The sequence below is a fragment of the Felis catus genome, chromosome B4 (genome assembly GCF_018350175.1).
Source record: "Felis catus isolate Fca126 chromosome B4, F.catus_Fca126_mat1.0, whole genome shotgun sequence".
Lineage (NCBI taxonomy): Eukaryota > Metazoa > Chordata > Mammalia > Carnivora > Felidae > Felis > Felis catus.
The window spans coordinates 135,125,536-135,140,183 of NC_058374.1; the positions used below are offsets into that span (position 1 = coordinate 135,125,536).

General features: G+C 50.6%; 1 protein-coding gene across 3 annotated transcripts; it reads right to left on the reverse strand.

Moving 5' to 3' along the window:
* Positions 1–1,430: 1,430 nt before the first annotated feature.
* On the reverse strand, positions 1,431–14,299 carry NAGA (alpha-N-acetylgalactosaminidase). Of its 3 annotated transcripts, XR_002744043.2 has the most exons (11): positions 14,169–14,299; positions 13,651–13,735; positions 12,765–12,900; positions 12,188–12,359; positions 11,519–11,696; positions 11,078–11,172; positions 10,146–10,307; positions 8,637–8,834; positions 7,404–7,547; positions 6,942–7,151; positions 1,431–1,626 (listed from the first exon to the last, which is right to left on the reverse strand). XR_002744043.2 is itself a non-coding variant. In XM_006934130.5 (10 exons), the coding sequence occupies exons 2-10, from the start codon at positions 13,664–13,666 to the stop codon at positions 7,008–7,010; spliced, it is 1,245 nt and encodes a 414-aa protein (XP_006934192.1). In that variant the 5' UTR covers positions 13,667–13,735; positions 14,169–14,299; the 3' UTR covers positions 6,515–7,007. The 3 variants fall into 3 exon arrangements, 2 of the variants coding, with proteins under 2 accessions (XP_006934192.1, XP_003989395.1); XM_006934130.5 differs by lacking the exon at positions 1,431–1,626 and having other exon boundaries at positions 6,515–7,151; XM_003989346.6 differs by lacking the exons at positions 1,431–1,626; positions 14,169–14,299 and adding an exon at positions 13,930–14,090 and having other exon boundaries at positions 6,515–7,151.
* Between the last annotated feature and the right edge of the window lie 349 nt (positions 14,300–14,648).

A 14,648-nucleotide genomic window follows, 5' to 3' on the forward strand; every position in this document is an offset into this window, starting at 1 on the left:
TCAAGGTGGGACTGAGGTCTGTACACCTATTACTTGATACATTGGTGGTCAAGACTCTTCCCTCCCAGTCTCCTTGGTGTGTGGTGCTGAATCCCATATCTCCCACCAGGCACTTTTGTCTGTGGATGGATGCCAAATTGTTGTTTTTGAGTGGGGGTGTGGTACGTGAGGGATAGCTTATTTAGCTACCCCACTTTAAAAATTCTTACTCTTTACCCTGAATATCCACCTGACAGATTATGTTCTCCCTTCTCCTTGTTCACCCTTTTTTTGAAGGGAAACGATATGGGAAAGGGAGAGGCTGTCTCCATTCCTGGAGCCATCTGATAATGAGGTAAGGATGGCAGAAAAGTGTGGATAACATTGAATGGGATAAAAGGAATATTACAATGTTATTTTGCACTGATATGCACAAGGTCTGAAAATGGCAGGAGGATGTCCATTCCTAATGATACCCAGTCCTATCCTTCTTCAATCCTCCTCTTGGGCATCCCAGGGCTGGAAGATGTACGCATCTGGACTGGACTCCCCTTTTCTTTGTGTTCATTGTTGCATTCCTGGGGAATGCTGCTGTCCTGTGTGTGATCCAGACTGAGCATATTCTTCACAAGCTCATGTACTACTTCCTAGCTGTGTTGGACCCTATTGACCTGAGCCTCTCCACAGCCAGCACCCCTAAAATGCTGGGTGTCTTCTGGTTGAGTCTCAGAGATATATATCTCTTTTTTAAAAGTTGAGGTAAGAACAGAACATAAAGCTTATCTTAACCATTTTTAAGTGTAAACTTCAGTAGTGTTAACTATATTCACTTTGTTGAGTAGTGGATCTCTAGGATTTTTGCATACAAAACGGAAACTCTATACCCACTGAACAACTCCATTTCCCTTCCCCCAAGCCCCTGGCAACTACCATTCTGCTTTGTTTCTACAAAATTCACTACTTTAGGTACTTCATATAAGTGGAATCATACAGTATCTGTCTTTTTGTGTCTGCCTTATTTCACTTAACGTATCCTCAAGGTTCATCCATGTTGTAGCATGTGACAGAACTTCCTTCTTTTTAAGGCTGAAAATAATATGTATGTATATACCTAATTTTCTTTATACATTCATCCATTAATGGACTTTTGGGTTACATGTCTTTGCTACTGTGCATAATACTGCAATAGACGTGGGTGTGAGGTTTTTTTTATTGTTGTTGTCATTGTTTTAAAGATTTTAAAGTAATCTCTACAGCCAACGTGGGGTTAAAACTTGCAACCCTGAGATCAAGAGTCACATGCTCTACTGACTGAGCCAGCCAGGCACCCCTGGTGTGAGTTTTTTTAACAGCCTCATTGAGATATAATTCATATACTATAATTCATTTAATGTATACAATTCAATGGGTTTTAGTGTATTCACAGATATGTGCAACCATCGATGGCTCTAGTCAATTCAAGAACATTTTCAGGGGTGCCTAGGTGGCTCAGTCGTTGAACATCTGACTCTTGATTTCAGCTCAGCTCACGATCCCAGGGTCATGGGAGCAGCCCTTGTCTAGCTCCATGATGAGCGCAGATCCTGCTTCAGATTTTTTTCTCTTCCTTCTGCCCTTCTTCCCAGCTTGTGCTCTCTCTTTCTGAATCTAAGAAAGAAGAGAGAGAGAACATTTTAATCACTTCCAAAAGAAACCTTGTACTTTTTAGTTGTTACCCTTATCCCTCCATTCTCCCCACCCAGCCCTAAACAACCACTAATCTCTCTGTCTTACAGATTTCCCTTTCCTGGACCCTCAAAGGAATGGAATCATATAGTATGTGGCCTTTTGTGACCAGCTTCTTTCCCTTTGCATAATTTTCAAGGTTCATCCATGTTGTAGCATGTGTTAGTACTTTACTCCATTTGTGGCTGAATAATAATACATTGTATGGTTAACCATATTTTGTTTATTCATTCACCAGTTGGTGGACATTTGGGTTCTTTCCACCTTTTGGCTGCTATGAATAATGTTGCTGTAAACATCTGTGTGCAAGGTTTTGTGTGACATATGCTTTCATTTCTTTTGGATATATACCTAGATGTGGAATTTCTGGGTGATACAGTAACTGCATTTGGTCATTTGAGGGATTGCCAGATTATTTTCCACAGTAGCTGTACCAGTTTTACATTTCTACCAGTAGCATATATGAGGGTTCTAATTTCCCCACATCCTTATAACTATGACTTTTTTTATTCTATCCACCTTTCTAGCTGTGAAGTGGTGTCTTGTGTTTATTATTTGCATTTCCCTAACGGTTAGTGATGTTGAGCTCTGGCCATTTGCAGATCTTCCTTGGAAAAATGTCTGTTCAGACCCTTTACCCGTTTTTAAATTGGGTTGTCTTTTTATTATTGAGTTGTGAGAGTTCTTCATATACTTTACATAGAAGTCCCTCATCAGATATGTAATTGCAGATATTTTCTCCCATTGTGGGGTTGTCTTTTCTCTCTTCCATATAGGCAAATTATAGCTATAAATTTCCCTCTGATCACTGCTTTCACCCCATAAGTTTTGGTATGTTGTATTTTAGTGTTTTGGGTACATTTTATGTTCATTTTAATTCATGTCAAGTATTTTCCCTAGTATGTGATGACTTGCTTCTGTCTTCTTTCAAAATTCTGCCTTTGTCTTTTGAGAGTTTGGTTATGCTGTGTCTAGGTATGCATCCCTTTGAGTTTATCTTATTTGGAGGGTAAATTCATTGAATTTCTTTAACGTGTAGCTTAATTTTTGTCATCAAATATGGGGAACTTTTAGCCAGTATTTTTCTTTTTTTTTTTTTTTAATTTTTTTTCAACGTTTATTTTTTTTTGGGACAGAGAGAGACAGAGCATGAACGGGGGAGGGGCAGAGAGAGAGGGAGACACAGAATCGGAAACAGGCTCCAGGCTCTGAGCCATCAGCCCAGAGCCCGACGCGGGGCTCGAACTCACGGACCGCGAGATCGTGACCTGGCTGAAGTCGGACGCTTAACCGACTGCGCCACCCAGGCGCCCCTAGCCAGTATTTTTCAAATATTCTTTCTGCCCTTTCTCTCTTCTTCTGTGTATGTTGGTATGCTGCACGGTGTCTCGTAGGTCTCTGAGCATCTGTTCATTTTTCTTTTCTTCTGTTCCTCAGGCTAATTTCAATGGCCCTATCTTGGAGTTTGCTGATTTTTTTTCTGCTGGGGATGTCTGCTGTTGAGCCCCTCTAGTTAATTTTTTTTTTTTTTTTATTTCAGTTACTAGACTTTTCAACTTGTAGGTTCCTTTCTGTAACTTCAATATCTTTACTGATATTCTCTATTTACTGAGACATCATTCTTATTTCCTTTAGTTTAGTTTTTTTGTTTTGTTTTGTTTTATTTTTTTAGAGAACATGAGGAGGGGAGAGAGGGTGAGGAAGGGAGAGAGCATCTCAAGCAGGCTCCACGCTCAGCACTGAGCCTGACGTGGGTCTTGATCCCACAACCCTGGGATCATGACCTGCGCTGAAACAAAGAGCTGGGCACACAACCAACTGAGCCACCAGGTGCCCCTCCTTTAGTTTTTTATACATGGTCTCCTTTAGCTCTTCGAACATATTTAAACTAGCTGATTTAAAATCTGATACTAGGGTAAATTAAGACATTAAAAAAAAAAAGACATTAAAAAGCTTGCTCTGTTCTTACCAAGATTCAACTTTCTTAACTGAATACTCTCTGGGCTGCTGCAGACTTTTGGTTAATTTCCAATGTTCTATGAAAGTTGATTCTGATAATACGTGGCAAGGTTTTCATTGCTTTTATGGAGGGAACAAACATTTGGTGGTTATTACTGGACCATTTTTTGTTGACTTCTTGCTTGGATTTTGATTCAAATAAACTATAGAAAGATATTTTTGAGACAGTTGGCAAAAACTGAACACAGAATGGTTGTTAGATTATTAAAAACTTAACTTTTTGGACAGGAAAATTGTATTAAGGTCACATATATTAAGGTGACCTTAATATACTCTATACTTATATACTCTAGCTCACAAGAAAAAAAAGTATGTGTGGGAAGAGAGATATGAAATAATGGCACATATTGATGGTTGTTAGAACTGAATAATGGGTACATGGAGGTTCACTGCACCATTTTATTTTTGTGTTTGAAAATTGTTATAATAAAATAATTCTTAAAAGAAGAGGTGTGCCCTTGGATCCAACCAAGACTGCCTTGAACTGGGAAAAAATTGAGTCCCTAACTGGCTGTGGGTAGAAGAGAATAAAACAATGCCTGGAAGATAGGCAGGGTGTGATGTTGACAGCATGAAGGCTAAAAGGATAGAATCAATCAGGCACCCTCAGGATAAAAGTGCAAGTTATATCACAAGTGAAGACATGCAACCGTGTCTCAGTCTGGAAGGCTGCTCCCTAATCCTGACTCCCAAGTCCATGGTCTCAACCACCATCCCCTGCCACATCCCAGGGTAGTGGGAAAGACTTCTTTCCTGGGACTGGCCAAAGAAGTGTACCCACCTGAGACCATTCCATTTGGCTAAAACAGCACTATGATCAACACCCAAAGCTGGAGCTATGCATGGGGTGACAGGCCTCCAAGGACAGAGGCCTGGGATGTGGTAGGTTTCTGACCTTCTAAGTAACCCACAGCCTTAAGACATCAACTGGGGAAAGAGAATGCTCTCTGATGACTCCAGACTCCATCAGTGAAACCCCAGTAATCTTTTTTTTTTTTCAACGTTTATTTTATTTTTGGGACAGAGAGAGACACAGCATGAACAGGGGAGGGGCAGAGAGAGAGGGAGACACAGAATCGGAAACAGGCTCCAGGCTCTGAGCCGTCAGCCCAGAGCCCGACGCGGGGCTCGAACTCACGGACCGCGAGATCGTGACCTGGCTGAAGTCGGACGCTTAACAGACTGCACCACCCAGGCACCCCGAAACCCCAGTCATCTTAAATGACGTTGTAAAATATGTACTTGTAAGTTCTTTACACCATATTCTAAATACCAGTGATGAAATTTGAAGTAGGGTTCAAGAACGAACGGCTAAGAAAGAATTCTTGAGACATTTTGGTGCAAAAAGGTGATTTTATTAGAGCACAGGGACAGAACCCGTGGGCAGAAAGGGCTGCACCTGCAAGTGTGAGGGGTGACTGATTATATACTTTCAGTTTGTAGAGGCAGGGGAGGTTTCTAAGGAATTTCTGTATGCTGAAAGCAGGGTCTTATAGGACACTGAAGATTTGACTATTGTCAAGATAAGATTATTTTTAGTTTTTAATGAAATATAAACATTGAGGCATTAAGGCAGCCATGGACTCCTTGAGGAATGTCACATACTGCATGTCTCAGGTATCTGTCAGTGGGCTGCAGGCTGTAAGGAGATTTCATTTAAACTGCATTATTCTTGCCTTTGTTCTCATCACAAGGATCTCAAACCCTGAGGGAGGGAGTATGGGAGATCCACCCAGAAGAGTTCCACAGGGCAAGACAGTGCAGACCCGGGGCGCTGTGTGCTCCCACATTCAAGCCCGAGGAAAACCTACCTAGCCTGCTCTGCTGCCAGCTTTCCAAATGGGGACAAGAACCATCAGGGACCACAGGTACCCTGTGGCCTTAGCTAAAGGAACAGGGCTTGGAAAATAGCAACAAAGGCAGGCAGTCAAGAACCTGCCATTCTTTTACTTTCCTGAAGAGGAGGAGCAGGAAATATATTTTAAGATACAGAGAGGGGCGCCTGGGTGGCTTAGTCGGTTAGGCGTCCGACTTGGTTTCGGTTCATGTCATGATCTTGTGTTTTCTGAGTTTGAGTCCCACATTGGGTTCTGTGCTGACAGCACGGAGCCTGCTTGGGATTCTCTCTCCCTCTCTCTCTGACTCTCCTCTGCTCGTCCTCTCTCTCAAAATAAATAAATAAAACTAAAAAAAAAAAAAAAAAAAAGACGCAAAGAGCCCCTAGACTTGTCTTCGGACGCTGGTGGGGGGTGGGGGTGGGTCTGAACCTCCTCTGAAGCCAGGTTAGGAGAAGAGAAATGAATGGAGGGGCTGGGGGTGCTGCCAGGCAAAGGACCAACTGCAGCAGCCCGGTGGGAGAGAGGCTAGCTGGCCCTCACTGGCACCCAACCCCAGAGTGCCACTGAATGAAGCCCTGGCAGAAAAGAGGACATGAGCTGAAAGGTGCAGAAGACAATGCAAAATCCTTAGCAGATCAGGGTCTGTGTGCAGCAGGAGGGCTGAGGAGTGAGCCTGAAGGGGGTGGGGAAGGGGTGCGCGAGACAAAAGGCCTGTGCCTGGCTGTGTTGTCACCACCACTTGAGTTGGGCAGAGCAGGATGGCTCCCTGGTGAGAGGCAAGTCTGGCATGTCTAGGAAGTATAATCTGCAGGTCACTTTGGAAAATAAGGAGCCAGAAGATGCCACACATCTTCCACGTGAGGTGAGATTTCAAACCAGCACCCTGTGCACTGCTGCCCAGAGTCCCTAACTGAAGGTGCCCATGACCCCACATCCATATTGCAACTACCCAATTAAAGAACAGCTTTATTGGTAACCAGAGGGAACCAAGGTAACCTGGCTGGTGTTAGCCTGCAAGGCCTTATCCAGGCAGGCAAACCAATCACACAATTTGTGGGAGTTCCTGACAAGAGGTCAGATCTCCAGTCCTAATCATAAGAAAAATTCCAAGTCCTGATTTCAGAGTCCACAGAAAGAAGATCGGAGGGTATCAGTGGCCCTGCTTGTGGGGGCTCAGGACGCTGGCTCAGTCGTTCAGTAACATCTGTGGGGCCATGCAGACAAGGTAGAAACCAGGAAGGCCATAGGAAATCGCCCCAAGACAAGTTTCCAAGAAGGTTCACACTTGGGCAGGGTGTGGAACCTGGCCCTCAGATTGCACTTTGGGTCTCATGGGGCTAGGTCACCGAGTGGGCCTGGGTGTCAGAGAACCCCACTTACTAGCCCTCGGCATGTGGAGGCTCCATGGTCTGGTCTCAGTGATGCCGCCACAGCCTGTCACATGTTTCAGTTCCTCATTGCTGGGACTTCCCCCAGCTTCCTGGTGGGATACAGGTACCACATCACTACCCCTGAAGGGTTGATGACCACCGTGAAGTTGGTTTTAGGGTGGAGGCCACTGATGACATCACCCGTGTAGACATTCTGGGCCTGTAGTGGAAAGAGATATCGCCGGTACTACTGTTAAGAATGGCTGCAGAGACCCCCTCAGAGGGTGTGAAAGCCTGGACTCTGGCCTGCCTGGGGTGGGTCTCCAGCGTGCCCTACAGAAGTGGGAGCCCGGAAGGGTACCAGCCACAGCCCTCGATGCCTGCAGCTGCCCCTTGAGCTCCTGCCAGAGGACCACCCCCAGCGACACCCGCCCGGGGAAGCCCGAAGCCCCACCGGTAGTAGGATACTCACCTCATAGGTGTTGGAGCTGTTAAAGTTGAGCCGGGCGAGGGAGGAGTGGTAGCGATAAGGCATATCCGTCCGGCGGCTGAAGAAGACTAAGGCGCTAGCCTCGTCGGCCAGGGGCCTCACGTACACTTCAATGTGGGATTTCTCCTGGACACAGAAGGTGGCTACCGGCTGGGCTCCCTGCTCAGGCAGGCCCTGAAATCCCCTCCCTGGCCCTCCTTTGAGCTTTGGGCCCCCCCAAACCCATGGCTCCATGTCATGCAGAAGTTTGGAGGATACCTCAGCCCTCCAGCACCCCCAACTTATTCTTCCCTGACTCAGCAGATGCTCCCCGACACTTAATCTGTGCCAGGCCCCACGCTAGAACACAGACACAAGTGCATAAGGTCCTGTCTCAGACAGTTCATAGGCTAACGGGAGGGATAGACGTGGGCAGCTGCTGGCACTGGAGCGGAGGACACTGTCCATAAGACTGATGAACTCTGCCCGGAGCGGCCGGGAGGGTGATGCCCCGTCCTTCAGAAGGTCCGTGGGCCTGGTTCCACCATCAGCTCCTCCAGCAGGATTAGTTCCCTCCTCTGGGGATCACCAGTTCTATACGTGCCTTCTATAGTTGTGTGGATTTCTTTTAACTAGAGAGGTGAGGATCTGTGCAAAGAGCACAAGCTGGGAGCCTATGCTGTTGGAGTCAAGTTCTGTTGCACCCTTCACCAACTGTGTGGCCTTGGGTTATTTAGACTCTGCAAGTCTCAGTTCGCTCGTTTGTTAAGCAGGGAAGTATTTACCTTCTCAGAAAAGGGACCCAGAATGCCCAGCACACAGTAGGTGCTCAATAAATAGTAAATGCTAGTCTAGTGCTAGTAGCAGTTGCATCCCTTGGCTCAAACAACTCCTAAGCTCTGGAAGGAAGCCCTAGCTATTTGCCAGACATCACAGACATGTGCAGAAGTCTCGTACTTCCAAACCTAGGGGCCCCACTGTTCCCGTGTGCACTTGTGTGGTAATGTCTCCCCTTCCCAGATCCCATGAGCTGTCCTGCTCTGGCCTTGTTCTCACCCAGGCAAATGGGGGGACGGTTGGAGCAGCTCCCGGTAGAATCCTTGACCGAATACAACCAGGAAGGTGAGCTGAGCAGATTTGAGGCCCAGCCTTCCATAACCTCCAGGCTGGCAACCTTGTTCTCAGCGGGGGGCCTAGTCCCTCAGCCTTCCCTTCCCTCCCCCCAAACTCCAGTACCTTGAGAATCCTGCGTCCTTGGATGCCCAAGGGATCCTGGTTGATTTTGATCATGAGTGGATTCTGCAGAATGTCCATATTCTGGGCAGAAATGGTACGCAGGTCCGTGGACATGAAGAGGGGGGCTGCCAACACTGTCCATAGGGCCATCTGGGCCCGGGCTTGCTCAAAGCTGAGGCCAAAGTTCCCTATGAGCAGCTGGGGGCAGAGGAGAGGATCGGTCAGCTCTGCCCTCTTTAGGAAAGTGGGCACGGGGACCAACTCTAGACATGTAGCCCAGGCAAGAGAAGATGGAGCGGGAGGACACTGTGGGGCCTGGTTCAGCGAACACTATTCCCTAGGAGCGTGGCATTGGGGTGCGTCAGGTAAGTCACTCTCCCTCTGAGCCTCAGCTTTTTTATTTCACCAAGATTATGGGGTGGTAATATGCCATGGCATCGGTTGTTCAGAGGATCCAGTGGGGTCCTGTTGCCAAAAGCATTTATACACCGACACACTAAAGTCAAAAAATACAGCCAGGATGGCAGCGGTAGGTACCAGACCTGGACAGAGTCCCTGCTCCTGCCACAAGTCACCCACCTGCCCTAAACACAGGTGGCAAGACTGAGGGGGACACTTCCTGACCCCAGGGCAACCAATCCACAGACTGGACACAATTACCGCTAAGCAACATGGTTACATACTTAGTGATACCCATGTAACACAGCACTGCATGTGCCAAACTGTGCCAAGCGTGTTAAAGGGTCATCCATTTTAATACCCAGAACAACCCTATATAAGGTAGCTACTTTTCTCATCTTCCAACTGACAAAAAAATTAAGCACAGAAAAAATGAAGTCACTTTCCCAAGGATAAGTGGCCGAGCGGGAACCAGAACTCGAAAGCAGGCTAATTGGTGTTTCTCCAGGTGTCTATCTGGCCTGGTGTCTGTAATTATTATAATCACTGGTAGTAAATGCTTGTTGACTAAACGAAGAGATAGCTAGCAAGTCATAAGATAAAGTGCAAAAACACTGAAGTCAGGGCTATGAGTGAGGTAGGTGTGAGGGGCCGACTCTGCCTGCAGAGGCTCTGTGGGAGGGGAAGAGGGCACGGGGCATTGAAAGGTGGTCAGAAGCAGGCCTGGCAAGGACAGTCTAGGGAAGGAATGACTGGAGTATGTGGACTCTTCATTATCTTCACTGTCCCGAGGAATAGTGTCCCACAAGAGTCACTACAGACCAAGTTCTCAGGTTTCAAGAAACATCAGAACCGCCAGGGAAGACTGTTAACAATGGGCATTCCCAGGCCCTGTTCGAACATCCTGATCCAAAAAGTGGAGGTGGGGCCCTGGGAACAGACATGTAAACCAGCTCCCAGGGTGAGTCTGATGCAGCTAGTTCAAGGACACATTTCAGAGACACTGATCTAGAACCTGGCAGTGAGCATCCAGGAAGACAGCACAGGGCAGTGGGGGAGCAGGTCTGTCGCGGCCCGCAGGCCTTGGGCCATCCCCCTCCATGCTGGTACCATGTCTGGGTCGTTCCAGTGTCCAGGGCCTGCCACCGGCTGCAGTATGTCCTGGTGGTCCACAAACCAGTCCAGGATGGACAGCACGCTACTCCAGGAGTCCTGGATGTCATCGTAGTTGCGCCAGACGTTGCAGATTTCTGCCAGCAGACTGTAGTTCACCTGGATGTCGGGGGAAGGCAGAGTCCAGCAGCAGAGTCACGCCTTGCTGCCTGGAGGCCTGCACGGGGGCTGAGGAGCCTCAGCAGGAGACACACAGGGTGCAGAAGGGGGAAGAGAACAGGCCCTGAGCTAGATCACGAGGAGGAAGGTCTCAGAAAGCGGGGTCCTGCCCTGGGGCTTCCCAGGCCTCATCTCCACCTGTGCTGGTGCCGGAAGTCTGCCCTGCCCTCTCATGCCCGTTGGGGCCAAGCCTGGGGAACGGGCCCAGGCTGGTATACATACCCACAACCCTCGCTACTGCACACCCACCCCTGTATTCTCTCTGTGAGCCCCGCCGTCTGCCAGCATTCTCCCTCAGGTCTACAAGTCTGATCCCACCCTTTCTAGTGTCCTAGGTGCTGAAGGGCCCCTGGTGATATGCCCACAATGCCTTTCAGAGGCTCAGCCCCACTTGCATGGCCTCACTAGCCTTCCAGATGTCCTAGCCCACTCAGTACAACCAGGATTCTGACCACTGGCTGGATGATGTGTGTCAGCACATGACATGCAGTTCCATGCCCTGGACCCCCATCCCTTCGGCCCACCTGAGAAGTGCCTCCTCTTCTCTAGACCCGGGGTTGGCTGAGGCCCCCTCTGGGGCACTCAGAACCCTCTCCTAGACTGACAAATCAGCACACCGGCAACTATGATGAGAGCAACCCTGACTGCACAGGAGGGGAGGAGGCTTGGGTGTGGGGAGCATTGCCAGGTGGCCTCACGGAATGGCTTACCTTTGGGGGAAGGCCCCCTTCATAGGCCGGCCAGCTGCAGGAGAAGGCAATGGGGCGGCCTGTGGCATTCAGGGCAGCTGCCATCTTGGGGTATCCTGGAAAAACCCCACCCCTACATTTTAGGCCTGAGGAGGCACAGGATGAAATCTGGGGCCTCAGCCCAAACCTCCCACCAAATGTGAGGGAACTGAGGCTCAAAAGAGGAGGTGCCTCCCCCTGTACCCAGAGCTACAAACACTTCCTGGGTGGGCATGGTGCCAACCCATCTTTAGGAAGCCTGGGAGGCAATAATCCTCCCAGCCTCTGGATGCAGGGAATTGGAAAATACTACCCCCTGGGGGGCATACAGACAGACAAGCTCGGCCAGGTAGGCCCCGGTGAGCTTTCCATGGCCACCCCTCCCTGTCTACCTGATGGCCCCTGGCCAGCTCCAGGACCCACCCATGGCCCGTTCCTCGGGGGTCGAAAAGCAGCCATCCAACTTCAGCATGTCCACCTTCCACTCGGCAAAGGTTTGAGCATCCTGAGTCACCTTGTCTAGCGTGATGCCTGGGTAACCCATACAGGTGAAGTTGCCCATGTCCTCGTAGATGCCCAGCTTCAGGCCCAGGGAGTGAGCCTGTGGAGGGTTGAGGACACAAGTGGGCTTAGGCAGGACCCGCAGGGAGCCACCTCACAGGCACATCTGACCAGTCCTCATTAGAAAATTATCGGCTCCCCACTATCGAAAGGAAAGAGTGTGTTTGCTGGTCTGTCTCCTGCCAACTATGGTCCTTCTCCTCACTCCAACACACACCTCCCATGGGCAGCTTCTGGCCTCCAGGCCTTGCTTCTGTCATCCCCTCTGCCTCAAATGTCGTCTCTCTATAGCAGCTCAAGAACTGCCTCCTCCGGTGAATCTTTCTGAAATCCCAGGCTGGAAAAGATGCCCCTCCTGGCTCTTACCCACCACGGTGGGCCGAAACTAGCTGTCCATTTATCTGTTTTCCCCACCAGACTGTGATTTCTCAAGAGGGATTGTGGAAATAAGCCCTGAGCAGAGGGTGGGGGGATGCGTGGAGACCCTGGTCTGGACCCCAGGCTAAAGGGCAGGGCTGGGGTGGGGCTCACATAGTCAGCCAGGAAGGCAATGCCATGGGGGAAGCGCTTGGGATCTGGTATCAGGCGGCCTTTGGCGTCACGCCCACCAATCCAGCAGTCATCCATGTTAAGGTATGTGTAGCCCAGGTCCCGCCATCCGTCTTGTGCCAAGTGGTCGGCCATCTCCATGAAGAGCCGCTCGCTGGTGAGAGGCAGGGGACGGGGCAGCTCAGTCACCCCCCACCCCTTTCCTCAGAGCTTTTCAGACTTTTCAGAGGATCTGAGTGTGAATCCAGGCTATGAGAACCATAAGCAGGGTGGAAAGAAAGGAGCCGTTTGGCCCCAGGCTGCAAGACTGAGCCAGCCTGGCTGTAGCAATGATCTCCTTTCAGTGATCTCAGGGGCTGGGCCCGCCACACTGCCCCTGCCCCACAGGCCTGACAGCTCCCACAGAAGCCCCAAGCAGGTCACAAGGCTGTCGATGTCCCAAAGGTCGCCTATGGTTGCATCCTCTCTGGCACGGGCGCTCTTTTCCTGCCCTCCACTCCCTGCCCCTACTCCCCGGGGTCTCGGGCAAGGCTTGTGAGGTGGTGTGGACCTCGCTCACCTGATGCAGTTCTTCGGGTCCTCGTCGCAGTCAGTGTTGCAGCGGAAACGTTCCCAGGCCAGCCAGCCCATGGGTGGCTTCCGCAGGAGCCCATTCTCTAGCACCAGCACCCGGGCCACCAGGGCCAGCAAGAGCACTGCAGGGGAGTCAGAAGGGTGACTGTCAGTGGCTCCCCTAGCCCCAGCCCTCGCCCCACCCCACCCATATGCTGTTGGGCTCTGCCGAGGCCGCTGGACTTCACGTTAGGGGAACAGCCAGACTCCTGGGCTTGAGAAGAATTAGCTCCTATTGTAACTGCCGGCCCCAGCAGTTACAGTGAGTGGGCTCACGGTGCCTGGGGCAGGGCAATGTGTTTGAGGCCTGGGTCCCCACCTGCTATTGCCACAGCAGTGCCGGAATCGGTAAAAAACTAACACTTGAGGCTGTATCCTTTCTGCACCCTGACTAGCTCCCCCAACTCGGTGTACACAGAACTCGGCCAGACTCCAGGTCTCCCGAGTCTCACCCAAGGCCCTTTGCTCTCTACCACAGACCCCCAAAAGGCCTCAGAAGGGCTTAAGAGATTAGCCAGGTTTGGATCTGCATCTAGCCATCTACGGAACAACTACTGCGGTGTTGATAACACATAAAGCAGGCCCTCTGTACTTTGAGGGAGAAGGGGAGAGAAAGGAAGTGGCCTCTTTGGAAGGGAACTAACTGATTCCTAGGTGGGGAGCATCTCCTTCTTGCTGGCCCAGCTCCAAGAGTAAGAGAGAGGAACATGTCTCCCACATACCCACATCAAAGAAAGAGGCCCAGACACCAGAGGGCTGGAACTTCCTCCAGGGAGCCCCTATCCCCATCGGGTCTCCTGCCCTCCCCAAACCACCCCCACTCGCGTAGGTACCTGTTTTCAGCAACATCGCTCTGGACTCAGCGTCTCAGGACCCGACCGGATCTGCTCTCCTTTCACCAGCTTTATACGTTGGATTCTGGAAGGTAAGAAACGTTAGGTAAGCACCGGGGTCCACTACTGCCTCGCTAGCTCTCCCGCTCTCAACCTTGAGCGTGGATCCCACAAGCCGCCCTCAACTGTTCACCACCCCCGGCCCCCAGTTATCACTTCCCGAGCCTGGGTTCTTCCTTAAGAAATACTAAACAAGATATCTTAGACGTTAGACCCCACCCCCTCTGTAGTGCCGAGAACCCCCGGCCCCACGGGCGGCCCTCCGCCGAGCCAGGGCCAGAAAAAGGCAGCGACCGCCTCTGGGACGCCCAGGAAGAACGGAGGCATCGGCCTGGGACCAGGCTTCGGACTCCCACCGGCTCTGGGTTGCCCCCGCTCCCACCCCGTCCCCAAGGACAGCAGCCCAGCAGCCCTAGCGCGGGGACCGTCCCTCAGAGTGCCCCGCTCGCGGAACTCACCCTGCGGACGCACCCAGAACCGCCACAGGCTTCGGCCTCTGGAACGCCGACTGCTGCTGTAACCTGATTTGCCTACAGCGTTCCACAGGGGGCGGAGCCTGACGGCGGCAAGCCTTCCCGGCGGAACCTATCAGAATCCTCCTAGCGATGTCGTGTCCCGCCCGCTGTGGGCCCATAAGCCCTCCCCCGGAGTTCCCAAAGCCCCGCCCCCTCGAGTTCCTTCTCCGCGCCCACCTCAGGCAGGCACCACCCGCGGAGCAAGTCTATGGACTGGGTGACCTGACTACCGTGGCTCCCCGAGAGGCTAGTCCTTTCACCTCTGCGGGGTCCCTGAAGGCGAGCACAGTGCCCGACACAATGTAAACGCTTAATAAATACTACGGAGTGAATATCTGCTTTTTAAAAAGGAAGTGAGAAAATGCCATGATGCATGGTGTAGGGCACTGTTTTTGCAAAGCCAGGAGGCTCTCCTCCCCTACC

Coding starts and splice junctions, on each gene's coding strand:
- NAGA (XM_006934130.5), bottom strand. Junction 12,360..12,764: donor GACCCGAAGAACTGCATCAG/GTGAGCGAGGTC, acceptor GCCTCTCACCAG/CGAGCGGCTCTTCATGGAGA. Junction 8,835..10,145: donor ACTGGAACGACCCAGACATG/GTACCAGCATGG, acceptor CTCTGCCCCCAG/CTGCTCATAGGGAACTTTGG.